The 24,458-nt window shown below is 37.2% G+C and overlaps 1 protein-coding gene across 3 annotated transcripts; it reads left to right on the top strand.

Annotated features, from left to right (window-relative positions):
* Window positions 1-127: 127 nt before the first annotated feature.
* On the top strand, window positions 128-24,372 carry dars1 (aspartyl-tRNA synthetase 1). 3 transcript variants are annotated; one of them, XM_043249165.1, is made up of 18 exons: window positions 129-292; window positions 3,832-3,934; window positions 4,684-4,713; window positions 5,346-5,403; window positions 6,096-6,188; window positions 8,135-8,237; window positions 11,247-11,349; window positions 11,811-11,906; window positions 13,089-13,148; window positions 18,174-18,285; window positions 20,454-20,588; window positions 21,613-21,760; window positions 22,256-22,402; window positions 22,480-22,522; window positions 23,094-23,174; window positions 23,251-23,362; window positions 23,514-23,585; window positions 23,919-24,372. In XM_043249165.1, exons 1-18 carry the CDS (start codon window positions 270-272, stop codon window positions 24,008-24,010), a joined length of 1,611 nt encoding a protein of 536 aa, XP_043105100.1. In that variant the 5' UTR covers window positions 129-269; the 3' UTR covers window positions 24,011-24,372. The 3 variants fall into 3 exon arrangements, with proteins under 3 accessions (XP_043105102.1, XP_043105100.1, XP_043105101.1); XM_043249166.1 differs by having other exon boundaries at window positions 130-292; window positions 11,811-11,891; XM_043249167.1 differs by lacking the exon at window positions 20,454-20,588 and having other exon boundaries at window positions 128-292.
* The last annotated feature ends 86 nt before the right edge of the window (window positions 24,373-24,458 follow it).

Raw genomic sequence — 24,458 nt, 5'->3', positions numbered from 1 at the left:
TATTTCACTTATTCATTTCACTGTTTTATTTACACGAACTGAGACGACCTGCACCGAGCGCGTGCGGATAAACCAGTATATAGGAACCTTTTTTCCGGGGAAACGTGTTCTACACGGACTCGCGAGGAAGCCGTGAATGTGCAACAGCAAAACACTTCCACGCTTCTCCACATGTCCATCGTTCCCAGTGGCTGTCACTGTACATTAACAAGACTTTAATCCTCAATATCTAGTGCTTTTGTTTCACTGCATCCCTTCAGAGCCGAACTATGACTAAAGAAAATGTGCAAGGGTGAGAATACAACCATTGTTTTCTGCGGATGTGTAATATTTGTGCTCAGGGCATTCATTAGCTTGCCTTGATGCTAGCTGAGTCTAATAGAGTTGCAGATGATTGCATCAGCAGTTTAGCGATATTTTACGGTGACAGCTGAACAGTGTCTTGAAAAACTAAGAGTTGGAATTAAACAAGTGATCAGATACGCTATATAAACCTTTGCGACACTTTTATGTTTTAGTTTGTCGATCTTGTTTGAATAACCTAGATAGGAATCAGTTTACTACTCGTAGGTATTCATCGTGGAGACGTTTAAAATGCAATACAGTTAATAAACAGAGTTGGCGTGGAGGAATTTTGTATTGTAAAAGAAACATTGAATATGTATAAGCAGTGCTTGTGATGTATTAGCTACCAGTAATAGTTACCAGTTTTTAATAATAATAATACGTTAATGTTTATTAAGGCCGTAATGAAAGACACAGTTTGATTATAAGGATGTATCACATGTGTATATATATATATATATATGTGTATATATGTGTATATATATATATATATATATATATATATATATATATATATATATATATATATATATATATGTATATGTGTATATATATATATGTATATATATGTATATGTGTATATATATGTGTGTGTAATGATATATGATAAATAGAATCCTCAAAAGAAAAGCATTTCCAATAGTTTGTTGAAAATCATGTTAACTTTAACATGCTTTATCAATACATTTGGTATTAGTACCTATTTAGTACCTAGTTTAGAAACCATTGTAATAGTAGTTATTTTAAAATAGAATTGAATTTCCAAAAAGTAAACACCTTCCTTGACCTGCTTTTACAAAAACCAAAGTGAAAGTAAAATTTCAAAAGGGAAAATGATTTGTTTTGATTGCAGAATGATCTTACAGCAGACGAGTTATTAAGCACGTTATTTATATAATAATGCTATGCTGTGCCTACAGCAGTGTTAGCTGTGTGAACAATACTGTCTATGGTTTAATATATAAACCTTAATTTGTTGAGTCAACAGCTGCTTTCTGGGGTGGTGCGGAGGGCATCTGAATGCTCCACCCTTATTTTTATACCCCTGCTCTGCCCCAGGCTTTGTGTTTCTGTGTAAATACATAACCCCGAATCTGGCAAAGGCCTTTAATTACCGGCAGCCTTCTCATTCTCTTCTATCTGCCCCAGTGCCTCCAATTTCCTGTAAGCAGAAATTGCAGCGATGCTTTGGGGAACCGTCATCCGTGAATTCCCTTGAAAACCACTCCGTGCTGTGCATACCTTCACCGCGGCCCTTTATGCCCTCCGCTGCCGTTACGTGCCGATGCATAATGCAGAGGGTGGGGGGAGCAGAGTTGTTTATTGCCCGCTTTGGCACGGTTGAGACCTCAGCGGTGCCCGCGGCTGCACTGTTGTCGTCTTGGCAGTGGTAGTGCTGGGAAAGACATTCACCGATCCATTGTGTTCAAACTTCTGCAGCTCTGCGTACAGGCACTTGATCCTGCGTTGCCTGAGGGCTGCCATATGGTCTCCTGCCCAGAATCTGCTGTTTTTTGGAGGGTATTTGTAGCTCAGTGTTGGATAAAGGGCAAGGCTTTGCAGCGGAGTCACAGTTTCTCTGTTTGCTCTGTTGTTTGGAGTAATTAGTGTGATAGTGCATTCTGTTAAATGTCTTGAGGTGGAGCACGGTTTTGTTCTGCTCGTGTAGTTGACCACCTGTTACTCGTGTGGTTTCAGATTGAATGGCGCCATTCGTATCCACACAGGGCGAGCAGAATTTAAATTTAGCAAATGAGTGATTTGTAATGGGTGTTTTAAAAAAGCGGCCGGTCAGTCCTGTTAACCGGAAACCGTGCGTCATGAAACGAGAGTTTAAAATGGTAATGGAGATCACAGAGGCATGTCATTTTCTTTTAACCTTTGCCCTGCGATCGGTTTACATACTGTTGGGGTTTCTCTGTGTTATTGTGTTTGTTTTAAATAACTGTTGTACTGCTTGGTGATTCATCTCTCTTATTAACTAATGATGGATCGGTGGTAGTCTTGGCAAATTTTAGACTCACTTGGTTAATGGAGCTGGTTAACTAGTGTCCGAAGTATTTTGTAATTTGCTTATATCTTTGTGAGTTTACTGGTTTTTTATATATATATATATATATATATATATATATATATATATATATATATATATATATATATATATATATATATATATATATATATATATATATATGAATATTTAAGAAAAGTGCTGTTTACAAATTATAACTGTAAATATATAAATAAATATATATAAATATATATGTAAACCTTTATTTTGGATGTGATTAATACTTGACAGCACTATTTCTAATTAAAAAAAAAAAAAAAAATTCCTGTGATTTTATTAAATGTTAAATATTATTCATTTGATGGCAATACTGAATTTTTGTCATTATTCCAGTCTTCAGTATCACATGAACCTTCAGAAATCAGTGTAATTATTATTATTATGATTTGCTTTTTGTGAAATGTTTATTATCATGATGCTATAAACAGTTGTACTGCTTAATGCTTTTGGGAAAATCGTGATCATTTCTTAGGGATATTTAATAAACAGAAAGATCCAAAAAATATTAAATTTATAAAAAATCTGTATATTTTTTGTTTCATTATAATATTTCCTTGCTGAATAAAAGCAATAATTTCTTTTTAAAAAATCATACTGAGCCCAAGGCTTTGAACTGGTGTGTATATATCAAGACATTATACAAGATAACTGACAATTTACAATAAAATATTTTTAGGCGTTTAATGTGTAAATAATAGTGCTGTCAAATTATTAATCATGATTAATCGCATCCAATAGTTTTTGTTTACATTAATGTATGTATATATTCTGTGTATATATTTATTATGTATAGGCCTATATAAATAAACACAAGTGCATGTATGTTTCAGAAACGTGTATTTGTGTATATATGTGTATAATGTTTATAGCTCAGTAATAACACCTGTAATTATTCAGTGTCATCTGAAACACCTCTACAGCCTCTTTTTAATGACTGTTAGCTACTATTTACGCTGGTGGTCATGTAACATCATTAAAAAAAAGTGTACTGAAATAACACTTTATTATCGATCTTTCCTTCCATGTTCTCATTTTCAATCTTTACTGTTATATCAGTCTGTTGCTACAGTATGTGACAACCGTATTACCTGAAGGCTGTTATTGTAGACACACATCTCTCTTCCTGTTACTATAACCGGACTACCTAAACCACAGGAGCACAAACAAGTAGACATTACTGATGACAGTCTAATTTAGCCCCTGTTATTTTTTTTGGGCATGTTGAAACAATAGATGAAAGACACAGCAACTTAAAAGCCAGCGGGATGCTGTGCCTATGTGTGTAAGCCACGGCTGGAATGCTTTTCCCCATCTTTCTTTAAAAGCTTCCTGGAAGGAAATGTGAAAAAAAAAAAAAAAAGGTAGATGGAAATTTGACAGAGCTGTTTTTGTTGTGTGGTGTCTTCCTGTTTTAGAGCCGCTGAGGAGGAGCAGCAAGCCCAATCAAAGAAAGCCCTAAAGAAACAGCAGAAGGAAGCAGAGAAAGCGGCGAAGAAGGCAGAGAAGCAGGCCAAGCTGGTGAGTGTGCGCCAGGAGACTCAAACCCTGCCCACTATACTGCCCATGGCCCACCACCACCGTATGGAGGGGTTTTCATTGTTTTACAATTCCTGTGATTACAAATCTGTGTATTTGTCTAAACAAAGAGGCATTTTGCATGCAGAGAATAATTCTCCAATATTTTAAATGGTCAAATTGACTGCTGTGCTTATTTTTTTTGTGTAATGTCTACTTTTCGTCTTATTGTTTTTAATATTTAGAAATAATAAAATAGCAATAAAACAATATACTATAATACTATAGTGAATAATGAAAACGGTCCCAACAGTCCAAAAATATCCATGTTTAAATATTTAGAAGTCTTAAGGAGGGTTGTTATGTATGTATTTTTTTTTTTTTTTAATTGTCTGCTGGACATTTGTGCAGCATTTCGTAAAGCGAGTGATTCAGAGACAGGAAACATGAGCAGAACAAGTGTATAAAGTCATACTTAAATTGACACATTGATTTGGGTAATTCACAAACAGTCCAGTTCTGTTTTAACTAGAAAAGTCATTTTTATTTTCCATTTTAGCACTCTAATGTGCTTGCAGACAAGTGTTTCAATTTGTATTGCAGTTGGGTAAAATGTTGAAAATGAACGTGCAGTGATTGCCTTTCTCCAGAATAATTAGTATGTGTTTAATGTTTATGCTAGCTCGTACGGAGGGTCTGCTTTCCCTCTGCTGTTGAAGTTTGATTGAAATCATTTTCTCTCTTTGACTCAGGCTGCAGAGCAGCAGGAAGCTGATGAAGATGTAAGTATTTACTGTTCACGGGCAAAATTCACATGTTCTGTTAGTTACATGACACTTTTTTGAAAATAATTTCATTTTTCAACTCTCTAGAGTTAAACAGTTGTATATATACATACATATAGGATACAAGTAAATGGACCGTATGTCGCATTTAACATATCATTCCCTAAATATCTTGACTTAACCCTGGCAATGTCTGTTTTAAGAAGGTTTTTTTTTTTTTTTGTATTGAGTTTATTTTTTTTAGCAATGTATTGCTTGATCCAGTTCACAAAAGATTTGTTTAACTCCTTGATGAATCATGATCCAATCCTGAGGTTCTCAAATTAACAGCTTACTGAAATGGATGATTATCTGTGATAAATTTAACGAATGTATTTTTTAACTTGCTACATATAGCTTAAATGGACATTTTATGATGCTTTTGTGGTGGTTTCGCATCGTTTTTGAGGCTTAAAGGTTTAAGTACCCATTCAAGCATTCTCATTTGGTGTTACACAGAAGGAAGCAATGTTTTAAATAACATAAGGGAGAATAAATGATGACAGAATGAAAAGATTTTTTATTTTTTTTTGCCAAATCGTTCCTTTAAGATTTTTTACCAACCCTATCTTTTTCTCTTCTCCTCCCAGGATTTTGCCAAGGATCGCTATGGGATCTGTCCTATGGTCCAATCCCAGCAGAAACTGGGTCAGTGTCCTTCTCCGCATTTAAGTGGAGATTTAGGAGGGCATCTCGCTCCCACAGGATGAATATAGACAGGTTTCCCAGTGCAAAATCTGCCGTAGAATGATAATTAGGAATGTCTTTGAGCTGAAGAGATAATCTAATGCTGTCAGGATCTCCCTGACGTCCCCTTTAGCTCTCCCCGATGTTCCTCCCCTCGCTGTCACACATAATATTCTTGAATAACTGTACAAGATAAATCTCGGATGAGGAATTAGGGTGACATTACTCCCGACTGTCCGGCTGCGAGTTTTTAAGCTCTGCTGCTACAGAACAAAGTCGTCTCCCACCAGCATTCCTCTCAGGCAGAGATAGACGAAGCTTTCATGTGGGTGGATTCCGGATCAGCCAAATGCCTTGAGCACTTTAACTGGGGCTGAGCAGGACCGCCCCGTCTCTGCTGCCTCATGGTAAAGTCATAATGCGAGTCAGCGGAGGCAGGGTGACACTGTATTTGTCAAAACGAAGAAGAATTCACATGATGGTCACCTTTCAGACGGGGCTTGTTATGTTTCATATTTATTAGCCCTCCTCGCGGTGGCTTTGTAATCCGAGTGAATGTCTTTGTGGAGATCTGTGTACAAGGGGGGAGGCCTGTCGTCTTTGATGTCTTTTCTCTGAGACTCTCTCTCTCTCTCTCTCCTGGATGGAGGCAGACAGGGCGTTGGTGCGTGTCCAGGACCTGACACCCGAGAAGGCAGAGCAGCAGATCTGGGTGCGCGCCAGAATTCACACCAGCAGAGCTAAAGGTAAACGCCTCCTCACTATTACTCAAGCTCATCTGTTGCTCGAAGTCTTGCTCAATTCATTTCAACAGGTGGTAGCTGCTCTTACCAAAGCTCAAGGGTTTCTTATTTGACAATGCGGGTTCGATTATTGCCTTAATAATTACAGTTCCTTTCTCTCAAACAGTAGAGCATGGGTTTGGCACCAAGGTCATCTTGAGGGAGCGCGAGAACTGATAGAATTGCATATACCTTAAAAATGCAATGTAAGTTGTTTTAGATAAAAACGTCTGCTAAAGGCTTCAGTTTAAATGCAAATAACAGACGTTATCACGTTATACATGAGTATTCAATAAAACATTAACGTGAAACATTTCTCCCCTTGAGTTTCACATCCGATTCATTTTTTTAATTGAATTTGAACTTTAAACGGAAACGAACTGGTAGACTATTCATAATAGACAGTGACCTTTTTAGGCTTGAATTTTGTGTAGTTTTGTTAACTTTTGCTGCATTTGCAAAACTACGCATGTGAATAGGGGTTCCCAGAATTATGACTTGACATTTTATTTCTAGTGTGATCAATGAATGGTAAAAACAGCCACAAAAGTGGTCTCTCTCGTTTTATTATTTCACCAGACTGCAAAGAATGAGTGTATTTTTACACAAAGTTTGTTTAATGCTAAACAACTTTATTAATAGTCAATAATGAGTGTTCACTCATTGAATACACACATATAAACATAAAAACATACTAAGTAGGTAGTAAGCCAACCTTTTGTTTTTAACATAACCACTGTGAGCAGTTTGCTAATTTTCTGTACACATATAATGCCCAAATTAATAAATTAATAAAATGTGAAGTCTACCTCAAGACAAATTAAATTGGCCACACTGGCAGTTTTGCCAAAATTTGCCGAAAAGTTGGATTAAGTTTTAAGTTCCTCAATGCATGTGATGCACATTCTTAATAAAATGTAATATAATCTAATCTAAAAATATAATATAATAAAATAATGGAGGTGATGAGGATCATGAGGGATATGGGTGCTGTCAAATTTTTATTCGCATGAATTGCAATGACGTTAAAAGCTTACAAAAATGATGGCCATTTTCACTACAGAACTGACAAACACCTCTTGTGGCTGTGTTTTATTAATAGTAAATGACGTCAATAGAAACCGTTTGGTTGAATCGTCAGTTTAAATGAAACTTTGTGGCTTCCCCTGTCTGTCCCACACAATCCAAGTCTGAAGGGCCCACACGTACACACCTGCTTGAAGAGTGCCGTAATGAATAAACCATTTCTATATCACTAGTTTCCTTCCACTACGACTTCCATGTCAAGGATCCTTTAACCTCCAGCTTCCTTCATTCTGTCGGTGTGCTCTGGGCTGAAGGATGTCCTTCAGCACAACAACATCCTGATTTGCTCTGCGATGAAGGGTCTGTTTTTAACTACCTCTCAGCTGTCTGTCTGACAGCCTCTGAACACTGAGGCGGACTTCAAAGAGTCTGGGTGGTCTCTGATCTTGACCTGATCCGTGTCAGGTTTACACAAATCAGAGTTTGTTCACTCTCAAGGTGTCTGATTAGCAATTTGGTGACAAGTCAAAACTAGACTCGTTGTGACTTTCAAAGAGACGTCCAAGCTGTTGGTTGCTAATTTGGTGCTTATTTGGTGCTTACAAGAGTTGGAACAGCATGTTCTACAGTTCTCTAAATATCTAGTAAAATCTAAATATATAAACTAAACACAATTTATTGTTAAATTATGATACATTTTTATTGAATTGGTATTGCTGGTTATTCTCATATATTTGTTTTTTTTGTTAAGTATTACCGCCCCCAAACCTGAACTTTTAGTGTATATTAAACTATGTTAGTGTGACTTTTGTCTTGGGCAGTAAGTACCCGCGTTGTAAGGTATGCTGTGGTATGTGTTCTGACAGGTTGTTTTTTTTCTCTAGGGAAACAGTGCTTCTTGGTCCTGCGTCACCAGCAGTTTACCGTGCAGGCCCTGCTCGCCGTGGGAGATCGTGCAAGCAAGCAGATGGTCAAGTTTGCAGCTAAGTGAGTATAGGCCACTTTTCCTGTCAAACAATGGTGGGAAAAGTGAAGTCCTGGCGACTCATTCCATTTAAATGTGTTAAGTGGCCATCGATAAAGTTTCACTTCAGAACAAAAGCTCCATTTTTGCTGTCGGATACAGCTTTCCCTCAACACCGTAATGGGTCATACCCCTTAAAACAACAAGCAGTAGATACATCAGAGAGACATGCCTACTCAGAAGTATGGCTTGAATAAATGACTATGGGTTTGGGGTCAAATAGGGGGTTGTGGGACAATAGGACAAACATTAGCTCACAAATACAAAAGTGAAACCTTTCATTTCATATAATGCGTTGTATTAGTTGCGATTTTAGTTTCTTATCATCGATTCAGTCCAATGTGAATGTTTGAACATTTGCATGATTACTTCTTTTGCATTCTTGCTTTAAATATTTCATCAGATAGGAAACTTTTACAACAGTTTGATAGACAAGGCTTGTTCACTTTGTTTCCAAGTCCACTTCCATTCTTTTAAGAGGGTCAGAGGGTTTGTTGCTTGACCGTGTTAACATCCTCTGTTTACTCATGCAGAATTGAATGGTGGCTAAACTCTATTCGCATTATCAGTCGTGAATTAGGAAGGGTGTTGTGGTTTGGGGAGTTCCTTTTCAGTTTCTTACGCTGTTGGTCTTGTTTCCCATTGCTTGCAGTTGAATGTAATTGTTCTTGACTCAAGCGGTTCTGGTTGATAGCTATGCACTTGCTTATTTCTTATCTAACTGAAGGATTTCACCTCAGCAGAAATCTTACGAGCGCTTTACTAATCTAACAGATCACTGAAACTTCCTCTCTTTGTATTACGTAATTGTTAGTGGAGTAACATAACAGTTAGAGTATTTCAGTTAGAGGATGTTTTTAACGTACCCAACTTCCAAGTTTTACCAAATACCTGCCTGTATTTAGTGTTCCAGAGTTGTCTAAAATAATTATGTGGTTTATTTAAAAATAATGCACACCTGTGTTAGCTGCATTACTCTTGGATGCACATTCCCCCATGAACTAATGGGTAAAAATGAGTTTCACTATGATTAACGCAGTACTGCATTATAAAAGTAGTTTTAATTCATTTATAATGCCTCGTAACGCACCTTATAGTGCTTATAGACACTTTGTAACACTTAATTATGTTCAAGATATAGACGTATAAAAGGTATATTATATTTATATATATTACTTTTACATTATTTGGCAGAAACAATACAGAACCAGAATATATAATTAATGTTGCTGTCTTTTGTCATACTGCCATAGCCACTGTATTTCTTAAATCAACAACTAACTCAAATAGTGAGTTTTACCATGTTTAAGTGTTATTTACACATCCTTTTACCTTTTGTAGAATCCCAGTATCATTAATCCTCCCATGGCAAAGATTTTAATACATTTTTGTGTCTATCCAAACCAAGCTATAAAGCCACTCACGTCTGATTTGCACAGTAATTAAATAGTTTTGTTTCACACACTTCACATCCTTTTCAGGCCATATCCGTTCATAATAAGGTTATTAAGAAGTGCTTCCTGAACATAGGATGCTTCAGACCGCAATTAGAATTTCTTTGTGTGTCACCTTGCTACCTCAAACCTACACAGAGATGTTAGACACTTTTTAGAGCACAGCTCCCCCTAGCTGATGGTCAGTTGGTCAGTGGATGCGCAGTCTTCATCACTGAAGCTTGGTGAAAATCAAATGTTGTGTGATAAAGCACAATCAGAGGGCAGGTCAAACACACTCGCCCCCTGCATAATCCTCTCTTTATATCCACCTCTCCCTCCAGGCCAGCGTCCTTTCAATACACAAGCACTAATGCAGAGCCCATCATGGGCGGCTTAGTGTTCAGCGGCCAGACTTAATCAGGACTTATAAAGAGCAGCGTGTCTGTATGGAGATTGTTAGAGAAGGCCGTGTAAGCAGAACTGATCCCAGAGCGATGTGGCCGCTCTCTGAGCAGCAGCTGGCAGGGACTGGCGCATCTCATTCTCTCCCTCTCTCTGGTCGCTCATTACTCCTTTGTAATGACTGGAGCTGAAGGTTGCAATCTCAATTTGTGCCGTCTGTTTCTGAGGCAGACAGTTGGCCATCATCTTAACGTTTGACCTTAGAGAGGCGACGCGGCTTAGTCTTGCCAATCTAATATTGTTTTACTAAAAGGAGTAGGTCATCCAAAATGAAAACTCTGTCATCAGTCACTCACCCTCATGTAGTTCCAAACCCGATTGGCTTTTTTTTTTGATAGTTCAAAGTGACCATGCCTGTCAAGGTGTAATATTTAGATTCAAATATTCATCAGAAGTTTCTAATTTTGTGTTCCACTGAAAACTAATTTAAAATGACTAGAGTTTAAGTAAGTGAACAGGTTTTTATTTTTAGGTATTCACTTTACTGCTAATATTGTTGAAGTATTTGTGTTTGTGGGAAGCCTTTAAAATTGTGACCTAGCCTTTAAAATACACACCGGGTTGCAGGTGTTTCATCAGAGTAAAAGCAATGTGGTTTCTTCACAACAGCAATCTGTTTGTTGGAATTGTAAAAGCAGAACTCGTGTATACCATGTGATAGAGATCGTTAGAAAATAAGTTGAATTGCAGAGGTACTGTTGCCTAACAGTATAGTCGCACGAGTTTCCATGAAGTTGTTCTGCAGTTTCTGTTTCATGTGTGCTTTTCTGAATGTTGTTTAAAAAAACACCTACATTTAGTTCTAAAGTGAAAGAGAATTATTTTAGATCATTATCCCCAGAGTCTAATAAATCTACACATCTCATATTTCTAAACCTGAATTTGTGAAGTTTTTTTTTGTGATGCGAGTAATTAATTTCAGAAGTATTCGGTCTACAATTTTTAAGGTCAGAAATGATACTTTTTAGTCTACAAGATTTTTTAAATGTGGATTTAAAATCATTTTGGATCGCAGTGATCGAATTTGCAGGATGTTTTCCCCCTCATCCTCATGCTGTACTTTTCTGTTTGCAGCCTCACGAAAGAAAGCATCATTGATGTGGAGGCTGTGGTGAAGAAGGTGGAGCAGAAGATTGAGAGCTGTTCCCAGCAGGATGTGGAGCTCCATGTGGAGAGGGTAGAGATCTGAGATTCATCTCTTTTATTTGACTGAGAGAGCATTAGGGTCTTTATATCTATCTACACAGTGAAGTGTTTTGACCTTACATAAACTATAACCAGTGAATGGTACCAAACCTATTTGCAGGTACAATTCACCTGTAGTAACATGCTGTTAAATTGGTAATTCACTCCAAAATGAATATAGGACCATCACTTTCTGACCCTCATGTTGTTTCAGACTTGTATGACTTACTTTCTTACGTGGAACACAAAAGGAGTAGTTTAGCAGAAGGTTTACGAGCTGCTTTAGTCCATGCAGTGAAAGTGTAGGGGACCAGAGACAACAGAGTTCACGTTCACTATTTCACATTCATTGTATGGAAAAAAGCAGCTTGGACATTCAGTTAGACGAGTTCTTGTGTTTTGTATCGAATAACAGCCTAAACTCTCGTTCCCTATTCTGTGCCTTTGTCTCAGATCTTTGTGATCAGCCAGTCTGAGGCCAGACTTCCCCTTCAGCTGGAAGATGCTGTCAGGCCAGAGGGAGAAGGAGACGAGGTGAGAGACGGAGGGGTGAGAAAGTTGAAAAGTTGTGGGTAATGAGAGAAGAGGAGAACACAAATCAAATTGAAATGTTAGCAGATATGATAAACCCCAGTTATCTTAGACAAGTTGAGTTAAAAGATTGTTTTTTCAGTTTTTTTTCTGTTGGGAATGTAATATAAGGATACTACACAATACACGGTACACAGCGTAGTATGCATTGAAGGGATAGTTCTCCCAAAAAACATAAATTCTGTCATCATTTACTCAACCTCAAGTGGTTCCAAACACACATTGACTTCTTCTTTTTTTTTTTAAGTGAACTATCACTTAAAGCAGCAGCATTCGTACTTTAAGGTGCTATACAGATAAAAAAATAACCTTGAAATTGTTAAACGCGTTACATTAAGGTGTATATAGTAGTTTTTATGGTGTAATCAGTTGTGTATTTCTCATAGCAAATGCAGCAGATCATCCAGGCATGCCGTACAGACAGATAATTTGCCTCTTTTGCACAGTATACTCTCCAGAAATGGCTATTGTGAACATGACTTCTGTCTTTCTTGACGTCATACAGCTAATGGTGGTGCAGTGTTTATGTAGTAAGAAGAAACCAGCTGCAGTTGCTGTCCAGGTGTTCTCTGCAGGGATTCCACGATGTCAGTCAGACAGAGCATCTGCCGCCTCATTACGTCTGTGTCTTATCGGGCGGTCTGAGGATGAGCTGCCTGTTGATTAGTCTTCAGCTCCTACAGGCTTTTTAAAGGAGACATAACTCTTAGTTGTGGGGGCTTACATAGGGGCTCTGCAAGATAATTAATTTATGCATTGCCTTTTAAAAGTGTTGAATCGTTACAGTTTTCAGATGTTTTTTTTTATGTTCATCAGGATGTTTTTTCTTTCATGTGATGAATGCCTCTGATCATTTATTTTCAAAGTATGGAAAAAAAACACCTGCTCTCTGGATCTCAACAATGGAAATGGTTTTCTGTTAATGCACTTCAAATTGTTGTTGTTGATTTGTCACTAAGATAATATCCTCTAGCTTCTGACATATTGGAAGTTTTGTTTAATTTTTAGAACGTCTTGTGATAATCCTGAAAGCATCTGGAAATACACTCCAGAGTCCAGTCAGATTTAGCTGACAAAAGAATGATGGAGAATTTTTTTTTTTGAGTAACCACAACCAATAAGTTCCTACTTTTCTTTCAGGAAGGAAGAGCCACTGTCAATCAGGACACCAGACTGGACAACAGAGTTATTGATCTGAGGGTAAGCCTGTATCCACCTCTTCCTGATTTTATTTTTAGCATGAATAATCTGTCCAGGGGTCAGGATTTGGTTGATTAGCCTTGTCCTGTAAATAGTCACGTGACATTTTTTGTCTCAGGTGACTGTCCCTGGACCAGTCAAGCAAATGCCAATAGACCTAAGTCAGGTCACGGATAAAAATAAAGCTATGAGGATTGGCAATATTTACAATGGCACATAGAGAATTGAAGTCCTGTTTATGTATAATTTCTTTTTACAATTTACAACTTGAAAAATGTATTTTAACAATCAGTATATTGGTAAAGAACATTATAATCCATTAAACACACTGTACTTGTGTGCAGCTGCGGCTGTCAGACGGACATTTCAGATGTTTTCAGAATAGACAGAAAACTATTTTTATTGAATGATTTATGTACTGCTTAATACAGTGGCTGTACGTGCAAGAATAAAGTTCAGCATAAGCATATACTGTCCAAATACTAATATATTTTAGAAGTTTTATTTCGTAAAGCATGATGCAATTTAACATTGAAGGTTACTGCATGCTACACTAAACCCATTTACACACTGCCTCCAAAACGTTCGTCCATCATAAAAAAAATAAATAAATACAATTTGTCTATTGAATGCCAATCCATTTTGAAAGCAAATTTCGAACTTGTCCAAGGAGCAAGGACCTGGAGTCCAAAGTTTTCAAGTTTTCATTTTTTTGTATTAGCCATCCATTCCTATCACAATGCTTCCTACAGATGTACAAACAAAAAATCTAACTTGATCCAAATTTTTTATAATGGACAACAGTTTCAGAGGCAGAATTGTTGTATTTATAACGTATGAAAGTTTCAAACTCTGTGTGCAATGACCTTAGGTTTACATGAAGAAATTTGTAAGAGTTAGACAAATCAAATTTCAGAATAAACAAGAAACGTGTTGTTATCTGTGAATCCAGCCAGTCGTGCAGCCACTTTGAAGAAACTGCGCAGAATAAGCTAGCAGGCTGTTCTCAAATTGGTTTTGCAGCACTTAGTGATGTGGCTTTGATGCCATCACAGTTGATACATAATTTTGAAATAGCATGTTTCAAGTCAGTTGTCAGTCAGCCTGCCCAAGACCACATGAAGTTAAACTAAACGGGAAAGCTAATCGTTAGCTTGCTTAAGCTTCTACTGTACAGACCTCCTCAGCCTGTCCTTTCTGACTTCCTTATATTGTGCATCATGAAAAAAGCGATAAGGTTTTGAAATGAAGGAGAATCCCAAATGAGTGGACTGTTCAGATTTATGAAGCCCTGATGTGGTTGTGGGACTCGAGTGCTGTGATTGGCCGCCTCTGCTTTGCGAGAGCACCTGTTTCTGTAACAATGTGCCTGTGTGAACAGACCTGGCCTGCCTCACACTTTCATTTCACTGAACAATAAAGCAATAGACAGTTTCCAGCGGTTATAGGCTTAGATTTGTCATAATGAAAGATCTCTGTGTCATGCACCCACACACACACACACACACACACCTTGTGTTTTTTTTGTTGTTTCTCACACACCAAATGAGATTGAAATCTGGCAGTGCTATAGGACTGCCACCACGCACCTTGCTCTGAGAAAGGGCCCGTTTTTGAGTACTTCCAGAAAGTGAAGGCAGAAATCTGAGAGTGTGAGGCGGAGAAGTCAAACCACAGGACAACAGCTTTTTGTACCTCTATGCATTTCACTGCAGCCTTGCGAACACTAGAGTGACGCGCACAGCTCTTTTCTAAACGCTCCCAGTAAGAGACGTGTGAGGACGCCTACAGAAACCTGCATGTTTACACACTCTGCTGATAGCAGCTTTGCATATTAACTGTACATCCACTCGGCTTCACAGACGAGTTGCTTTATGTACTCGCAGCACACCCCCGGCGCCGTGTTATCATGATCTACACCAAGAATACAGACAGACTGTCTTAATCTGTTGACTTCTTGATATTTATTAGCAGCTTAATAAGAGGAAGTACTGTTGTCCTGTTTATATTACATTTACTGCATTATGGTCATAAATCAAAAAGTGTTATTTAAAAAAAAGCATTTAATTTCTCCAGGTTTCCCACACTCATGTACATGAGCATAATCTTTGCAGGTCTATATGGTCCACAATTGTCTCGTTGCATTCAGCTGCACAGTGCCCTCCACTAATATTTGCACCCAAAGGGGGCTGTGAAAGAAAATCTTCATTGTTTATCCTTTTGATCTTTCATTTAAAAAAATTCACAATTGAAAGCGAGGAGAAAATTATTGTGAAATAAATGCTTTCTCTAGTTATTGGCACCCAATTATTGCAACATCCTTTTCCCAATAAAGCAGCCCTGAGGTTTCTTCTGTAATGCCTGTAGATTTTGGACAACACCTATAGTTTAGAGGACCATTCCTTCATGCAGAATCCCTCTAGATCCTTCAGAATATCAGCTCCATGTTGGTGCTTCTCCTCTTTAGTTCATCTCACTCATTTTCTACAGGGTTCAGGTCTGAGGACTGGGACAGCCATGGCAAGTGCTTCATCTTGTACTCAGGGACCCATTTTTGTGTTCATTTTGATGTTTGTTTTGGATTGTCGTTCGTATGGAAGATTCAACCATGGCCTATTATAAGATTTCTGACAAAGTCAGTCAGCTCTAGATTTTTTAACTGTTTGTATTTGAGAGAATCCATGCAGGAAAACAGACTAACAACATTAAAGATCCAGCAGAATATTTAAACGTGGGTATGAGGTACTTTTTCTAATCCCTGTTTGTACTAAACCCATCCAGTGGGTTTGATGCCAAAAAGCTCTTTCTTTCTTTTTTTTAACGTGTCAGCTTAAATTTTACTTGTGTCTGACAACAGAATATGCTAGATTTCATTGGATTTATATATTTTTTTACGTCTTTTCTGTCTCCAAGATTCAAGTAATCTCTGCAGTTCTCCAGCTGTGATCCTTGGGGTGTCTTTGGCCACTCAAAACACACATCCTCTTCCAGACATATTTGAAACATCATTAGTTGATTGAAATTCTTAATCTTTGCCCTGATGATGTAAATGTGTATTTGCAATGCTTTAGTTTTTGTCTTAAAGCCACTTTCTGTTTTGGGAAGCTCGGCATCTTGTTCTGCACATCAGAACTTTGTTTGGTTTTACTCCTTGTGGATGATTAAGGAAATTTTTTACCTGACTAAGTTTTTGAAACAGGAAGCTGTAGCTTGACAATTTCATCTTCCTAGTCACCCTGGTATGCTTAAAATATGGAAATATATATCAGAGATATTTTACTCATAAGAATTTACAGGGGTCCCAATAATAGTAGCCAATATGCAGTTGGAGAAAAACTTTTTCTCCAATACTTACATACTTTTAAATTGTTTTACTTCAATGATAGGTTAGAATTTTGGGATTTTTTTGAAAGAAAGTTTAAAAGCATAAAGATATCTTTTTCACAGCCACTTAAGATTTACTAAGGGTGCAAATATTACTGCAAGGCCCTGTATTTAATTTATTTTGCTGTTAGAAGGTGCAGTCTCTATTTAATGATTTTTTTAAACTACTCAAATTTCTTAGTTAAAAGTTGTAGAAACTCATTTGAAAGTTGCAAGTCACTAATGATAATATGGATTTTTTGGGGGCATTTCCAAGGCTGTATACTTAGAAGTGAAAGTTTCTGAATGGAAGGCAGCTAAATTTTACTGCCTTGTAAGATAGCTTTTTATGACTCAACTTTGTTTTGCAAAGAGGGCAATACCAAAATGCATTGTGACAAGCACGGGGAAACAAATAATCTAAGACCGCAGAAAAGAGATAATTCAGTCATAAATATACAGTACCGTTCAAAAGTAGATAGATAAAAATAGAAACACTTATTTGTAAATTGTAATAACAGTATTGCTGTTTTGCTGGTTTTTTTTTGTTTGTTTTTTTTTCAAATAAATGTGACTTTATAGAAAAATCTTTACCAAACTTTTTGTGTACATATTTTCAGTACTGAAAACTGAATAGCTCTATCTAACAATTGCCTATTTTACCCATTATCTATGTCTGGTATTTATTATATTCAAACCACAGTCACTTCATTCAGTAGCTGTTTTGATTAACACCCTTTACAGGAAGTGTAACTCTTATCTCCCTGACAACCAGAAACTCTAAACTGTTCATCAAGGCTGCATGTCAAAAGACAATAACAGTACCATGAATTCAATCTAAAATAATTTAAAAACAGCTTTTTTGATACCAGCTCAGTTTGTGTACATGCATGTTGTAGATCTGTCTGCAGAGTTGCTGTTTATTAATTCGGTCATATTTCGTTACAATAATAGAAGGTGGCTGCTTATATAGGCAAGACTGCTCACTAGAATCCCTCTAAAAATCCCCCTTAGGGGAGTAAGGGATATAATGAGGTTAAAAAACTACAAACATGGAACCAGAATACATCTAATTACCTTAAATCTCCATAGAAATCTTAATGTAATTCTATCACATGAAATCTTGTGTGCAAAAGTGAGTCTGTCCTAACTGAATAAAAATCCAATAAACAAGATCCTTGAAATATTGATATAGAAGCTGTTTGTTTCTCTAGAATTTATGTGAGCTCTCTGTAAGTCACGAAGAAAGGAAACGTGGCCCGTATCACAGGTCACCAGGGAGTCATCTGATTCACGGGAAAGTCAGGCTGAGAAAGCTTTTTTGTTTGAGACCTGAGGATTCAGAAGGTTTGATTGTTGCTGAAGATTGATTTTGCAACTAGTCTGTCCCTTTGGTCCTGTGAAGAGGACCTAATTTATTTGTATCTCTGACAAAAATGACCAGAATATATTCAGTTTCCAGAGAAATTTTATCAGAGCATAATAAAAAAAGAGGTCTTTTGAGATCTAGCATTATGTTTTCTCCAGAACTTCTGCAGTGCAAAGCAGAGGTTTCAAGCTATTACGTGACATTAAAAGAGAAGTGCTGACATCAGTCCCTGGCAACACCCAAATAAACAGCTTACATAACTTGTTTACTAACCCATGCGTCTTCCTTCACAGACCACGACCAGCCAGGCCATCTTCAGGCTGCAGTCAGGTGTATGTCAGCTCTTCAGAGACACGCTCATCAACAAGGGCTTTGTGGAGATCCAGACCCCCAAAATCATCTCTGGTACGGCCTTCCCCAAGTGCACTTCATCTCTCTCCCTTTGTTCACATCTCTCTGCATACGTTGTCAGAGGAGTTCACTAGTTATTTACTGACAAAACTCAAAAACTCATCTTTTTTGAAAATGAATATGCGGTGACTAGTTTAAGCAACAAGCACAAATAATAACACGGCATAAGCAATACATTTATAAATCGGTTAAATTATCATCATGATCCGTTTTCATCATGTCATATCGAAACAGAAGTAAATCCACCTCTGAAACGACATTTTTACTGATGTAATGAAGACCGGGTTGGGTATTTAGTTTTGTGGTGAATTATGCCACATTATAACAATTAAATGCCTCTTCAAATGCCACAACACAATCATGCATGTTTGATTTTCTTTAAACTTTCATGTTCAAGTGAAACTACAGACTTCTTTCTAGTGATGCATGCCAGACTTCTCCAACCGTTTAAACCCCACCTTTCTTATAGCCGACCGTAAACTCATATTCAGTAATCCGTAATCTAATAATCCATTTCGTTTGGATGAATATCACTATCTAGAAGAAAAGATGTGTCGCTGCTTCTGTTACATGGTGACTTCAACCTCACAGAGCATTTGAGACGACACGAGGCAAATGATCTTGTCTCCATGTTCACACTGGAGTATCTGTATTCATGACTGCAGGGATGGAGGAGCGCAGGTCTTATCTCTGTCCTCACACACTGAGCCTTCTGAATGATTTCCTGCTCACGCTGTCCAACTTAGTTTATTGTTCCTTCTCTGCACCTTCAGTCTCTAAAAATTTCAATTTCAAGGATTGATACTTTTTCATTTTCTGAGGTAAAAAAAGACAGCGACACTGTCAAAACACTGGGTGAAGAAAAAGTGGTGTTTATTAAGGAGATATGTCTCCAGTCAGTGATAGGATGCCATGTTAGCGCTCTTGAGATGGTGGGTACACCGAGAGCTATCGGGTCTGCTTGGATTCATGAGCGCAGCTGGCTTTGTGAAGAGTTCAGGGTCTGCTTCCGTTGACTCGACTCGAAACTCTGCAAATTGATTGCTTTCTCTGAGAATGCTGAAAAATCAAGGAGCACAACTGTTTTTAGCGTTGATAGGAAGTCATTTCTGAAGGATAATGCAACACTGAAGATTGGAGTCACGGTGCTGAATATTCATCTTTATCGTCACATTTTAAAATATATTCAAATAGAAAACATTTTTAAAACTCTTATAATAAAATAACGTAATATTATTTTTATTTTACTGTTTTTTATTTGTATAAAAGAAAGTAGCCTTTGTGAACACTAGAGACTTCTTTCAAAAGTATAAAAAATAAATCATACCATCAACATTTCATTTTTTCATAGAAGACTGACTCTACCTTCAAAAGCAAAGAGAAGTAAATGTGAGATAAAGTTTAAAATACCAAAAGCAAATTTTGATTATATTTTTGGTTATATTTTGAGGCAGAAAAGAGCTTTCATTTTTAGTGATATAATCAAACTTTATTGGTATAATGAAAGAGTACTGACTCAATGGCAGGAGTGAATGTAAAAGAAATTATTTTGCATTTATGTAAAAAAAAAAAAGCTATTGCAAATACCCCCCCAAAAAACACACACACAACAAATTGTATTCATTTTAATGAATATGTGTTACTGCTGTTTTCCCCCTTAGTACTTGTACTTTCCACTGCTTGTTGATCAGGATCTCTTTAGAGTTGACTGTAGTCAAGCGCCAACTACTTCAACCACCTCTTAAATATGCTGCTTTTTTAGTCCACCAATGATTTTAAAGAGTGGGTATTACGTCAGCAAAGCTGTTGGTGGTGTTACAACACTTTCTCTCAGCAAAACCCCCCTGTTGTGTTTATGCGGTTTTCGCTGTTAAGGAAAACAGTTACTTTCATTTCCTCTGTAGGCCGACCAGCGAATCAGAAAAAGCCTTAATGACGCATTTCGAATTTAAACTTTGCCGCCTTCGGTGTGATCTGCCACCCGCAACAGATCAACATTGTGTTCTCTCAGTAAAACCGCATGACATCCGGTGCCCACACCCAACTCTCCGTGCCCTATAGAACAGCGCGTTCTTATGATGACCATGGTTACCGTGAGAATTATTAGCGCACAAAATATTATCTATGATCACAGCGCGCATGTCTTTGTGTATTTTTCACAGCTGCCAGCGAGGGTGGAGCAAACGTCTTCACCGTCTCCTACTTTAAAACCAGTGCATACCTGGCCCAGTCCCCTCAGCTCTACAAGCAGATGTGCATTTGTGCTGACTTTGACAAAGTCTTCTGTGTCGGACCAGGTAAAGCATAGAAACGCACCCTTCTCTTCTGTATGCTGTCCCCATCCCCGGGTCATTTTTAAGGTTGGACAGCAAACAATCCGGTGTACCCAGAGGCAATTATGTACTGTAGACAGTGGCCCCAAAAGCATCTGGCCGCTGTATTTGTACGTCTGTGGGTAGAGGTCACCTTCAGCAGTATCTCCTCTCTGCCAGTATGCAGATCAGGACATACTGCAGGATAAATAGACGGATTGCACTCTTGGTGCATTTGGCGGGCGCAGAAATCCCCCATGTGCAGCACACTGAATAGAGCAAGAATATCAAACACTTTCAGCAGAGCCGTGGGACGCAAGACTTCAGAAAAATACAGCTCGTCAGGGACCTCTGCTGATGGGAAGCCACACTGTAAAAAAATGTTTTTAATACCTGGAGATGTGTCTCGTCATTTGACAACAAAATTTCAAAAGGCAGCATTTTAGATACAAGAAAAATGTAGTGTTTTAGCATAAAATAAAAAAATAAAATAAAATAAAAAATAATATATATAAAAAAAAAAAAAAATATATATATATATATATATATATATATATATATATATATATATATATATATATATATATATATATAATTTTTAATAAGTACTGATTTATTCATATTTTTACATTTTCAGTTTTAATTTAGATTTTAGTAATTTTATTTAATATTTATTTTTGTTGTAAGTTTTTACTAATTTATATACTTCAACTTCTTTTATTTCAGCTAGTTGTAAAAGCTTAATTTTTATATTTACATCTAATATTTGTTTATTTTGTTTCAGCTGTATTTAAATTAATCCCAAATATTTCAATAGTTCAGTTTTGGTTAGCTATAATACCACTGTAAAGCAATTTGAATTTTGAAAATGGGGGCCTGTTATCTATTTCATGATGGGACATTTCTGTCAGCCGTGAACAATAGTAATGTTTAAAATGAATTTTTATTGAAACACTGAGGTTACTATGAATAGGAATCACTCAGTTTTCTATGCAAATGTCTCTCCCAGTGTTCAGGGCTGAGGACTCCAACACTCATCGCCATCTGACTGAGTTTGTGGGGCTGGATATTGAAATGGCTTTCAATTACCATTACCATGAGGTCATTGACTCCATTACTGACACCATGGTTCAGATCTTTAAGGGACTACGTGACCGGTAAGGGATGTGACTTATTCAACATTGCTTTAAATTTGCAAAAAAAAAAAAAAAATGAAGTCCTATTTCCTTTTAATAAGAAACAAATCACATGAGAATAATGTCACATGAATTTGTCTTCAAAGTGACTCATTCACGTGAAAGAAATGCCAACACAGTCATGTGATTTGATAATAACCAGGATGTACACTGCCATCTAGTGCTCAACTTAATACTGCAAGTCTTTTACTTCATACTTGAAGACAAATGGAAATCTGACTCTGCATTCTCTTTATGTGGAGTTCATAAATGATTCATCCAGTAATCACAATCAACCTGATCAGCAATGAGAAAAATAACGTTAGGTGTGGAAAATAGTATTGAAAAGATGAAACGTTAGAAGAAAATTAATTTGAAGCTTTCAATTGAACTTTGGGCCCACGTTCCATGTAAAGTTCTATCAGCTGCTTCTCTCTCTCTCTCTCATCGTGTGTCTGTGACGTGGATGCACTCCAGGTTCCAGACAGAGATCCAGACGGTGAACAAGCAGTACCCCAGTGAGCCGTTCAAGTTCCTGGAGCCCACCCTGAGACTGGAGTATAAGGAGGCCGTGGCGATGCTCAAAGCTGCTGGGGTGGAAATGGGAGATGAAGAAGATTTGAGGTCAGGGTGGCTTTCTTGATGGGATTTCCCACAGGGAATGTGTAACACACTTTAAAACATATTTTTTTCTTCCTCAGCACCCCTAACGAAAAGCTGCTTGGTCGTCTTGTGAAAGAGAAGGTAAAAGATCTTTGACATATAAATAACATACATGACTGTAACAATAAAGATTGTGCTCGGAAAGACTGAAAGAAGTCTCTTATGTTCACTAAGATGGCATTTATTTGATTGAAAATGCAGCAAATTTAAAAATGTATCTATATATATCTATAGATATATATTTTAATTTCTGTCAGAAATCATTTTAATATGCTGATTTGCTGTTCAAAAAACTATTATTATCAGTGTTGAAAACAGTGCTGCTTAAACATTTTTTTCTTTGGTGAATAAAAAGCTTAAAAGACCATTTATATACATTTTTTACATTGTAAATGTTATAAAATTAAAATGTTCTTTTTAAATAAATAAATAAATAAGTAATAATAAAAATAAGGGCATACTTGCTCTAATGCTCTCAAGCTCCCTCTTGAATATGGGTCATGCTGAAGTCTGAGAAAGTGCAAAATGACCTTGTAAATCTAAATCATCAATGTTTTTAGCTCCAGAAATATTTAAACCTGGACAAATATGGTTGTGCAAATGAGTGGAATGTGGCACTTATAAATTAAACACACTTTTGTGTTTATTTTAGTATGACACTGACTTCTATGTGCTGGACAAATACCCTTTGGCGGTAAGGCCGTTCTACACCATGCCTGACCCCAGCAACCCGGTAAGTGTTTAGATCACTTCTTTTTTTTTTTTTATCCAGGTGCCACATGGTTCTTAACAAACCCTTCTTCCTGCAGAAATACTCCAACTCATATGACATGTTCATGAGAGGAGAGGAGATCCTGTCTGGAGCTCAGAGAGTCCACGATGCCCAGCTGCTCACCGAGAGAGCAATGCACCACGGCATCGGTAACTACACAGCATCCACGTGTTCTTAAAAGTGACGCTCCAATGAACAGGAATACACAGAATGTGGAGTTACTGCAATGCATTTGAAGCCATAAGGTAAACATAAAGTCTGCTTTGCTATAGATGATCCATTTTGTGCTCTGTGTTGCAGACTTGGAGAAGATCAAGGCCTACATTGACTCGTTCCGTTACGGAGCTCCTCCTCATGCTGGCGGTGGCATAGGTAACAAACATTTTTTACAATCTTAGAATAAGTAATTCATAGACGAATTACTGTTCAAAGTTTTTATAGCAAAGGCGTTTATAATGTAACAAAATATTGCTGTTTAAAATAAATACAGTAGTTTTTAGGCATTCAAATATTAAGTGGCTCAGCTGTTTATAAGAAACACCAAATCAGCATATTAGATCAATTTCTGAAGAATCATATATGACTGGAAATCTTAAAAAAACACTTCCTAAATATTTCTTTTATATATATATATATATATATAGTTTCTAATTCAAACATATCTTTGGGACTAGTGTGTGATGTTAAATGTCTGCCATCTTTTAGGTCTGGAGAGAGTGACCATGCTTTATCTCGGCCTACATAACGTACGTCAGACCTCCATGTTCCCTCGTGACCCCAAACGCCTGACCCCATAAAGATTAAAGCAGCCAGTCGGCTTCTCGTCCCCGTCCCGTCTGAAGCAGTAGAACCTCTCGGACACCCAGCCATCAGAGATCTGGACGTGCCAGGATGTGGAAGTGCCACGATTAACCGACACACATTCAGCCACTTTTATAATACTTATCACCAGTCACAACGGGATGTTAAATAAAACTAATGTACTTTGAAGGGAATCTACATTAACTGCTATATAATACAAGTGATATAGAGACATGTATTATTAAAATCACTGTACGTGTAGGTGTTTTTCTACTGAAGATGTTCCTTGAAACCAGGTTTTTGAGAATTCTAACAAATAATTTAAACAATACATGCACAATAAATGAACTAAGCGGTACGCATCCGAGTATATTTCTTCTGAAAGTTTAATTTTTAATGTATATTCTTGACAGTGTTTCAATTCATAAGCACTTACCGATTCCA

This window comes from Puntigrus tetrazona, chromosome 9, assembly GCF_018831695.1.
Source record: "Puntigrus tetrazona isolate hp1 chromosome 9, ASM1883169v1, whole genome shotgun sequence".
In the NCBI taxonomy this organism is placed as follows: Eukaryota; Metazoa; Chordata; class Actinopteri; order Cypriniformes; family Cyprinidae; genus Puntigrus; species Puntigrus tetrazona.
This window is presented reverse-complemented; position numbering and strand designations above follow the sequence as displayed.

Coding starts and splice junctions, on each gene's coding strand:
- dars1 (XM_043249165.1), top strand. CDS start 270: ATGACTAAAGAAAATGTGCAAGG. Junction 11,907..13,088: donor ACGAGGTGAGAGACGGAGGG/GTGAGAAAGTTG, acceptor CTTTTCTTTCAG/GAAGGAAGAGCCACTGTCAA. Junction 18,286..20,453: donor GACCCCCAAAATCATCTCTG/GTACGGCCTTCC, acceptor TATTTTTCACAG/CTGCCAGCGAGGGTGGAGCA.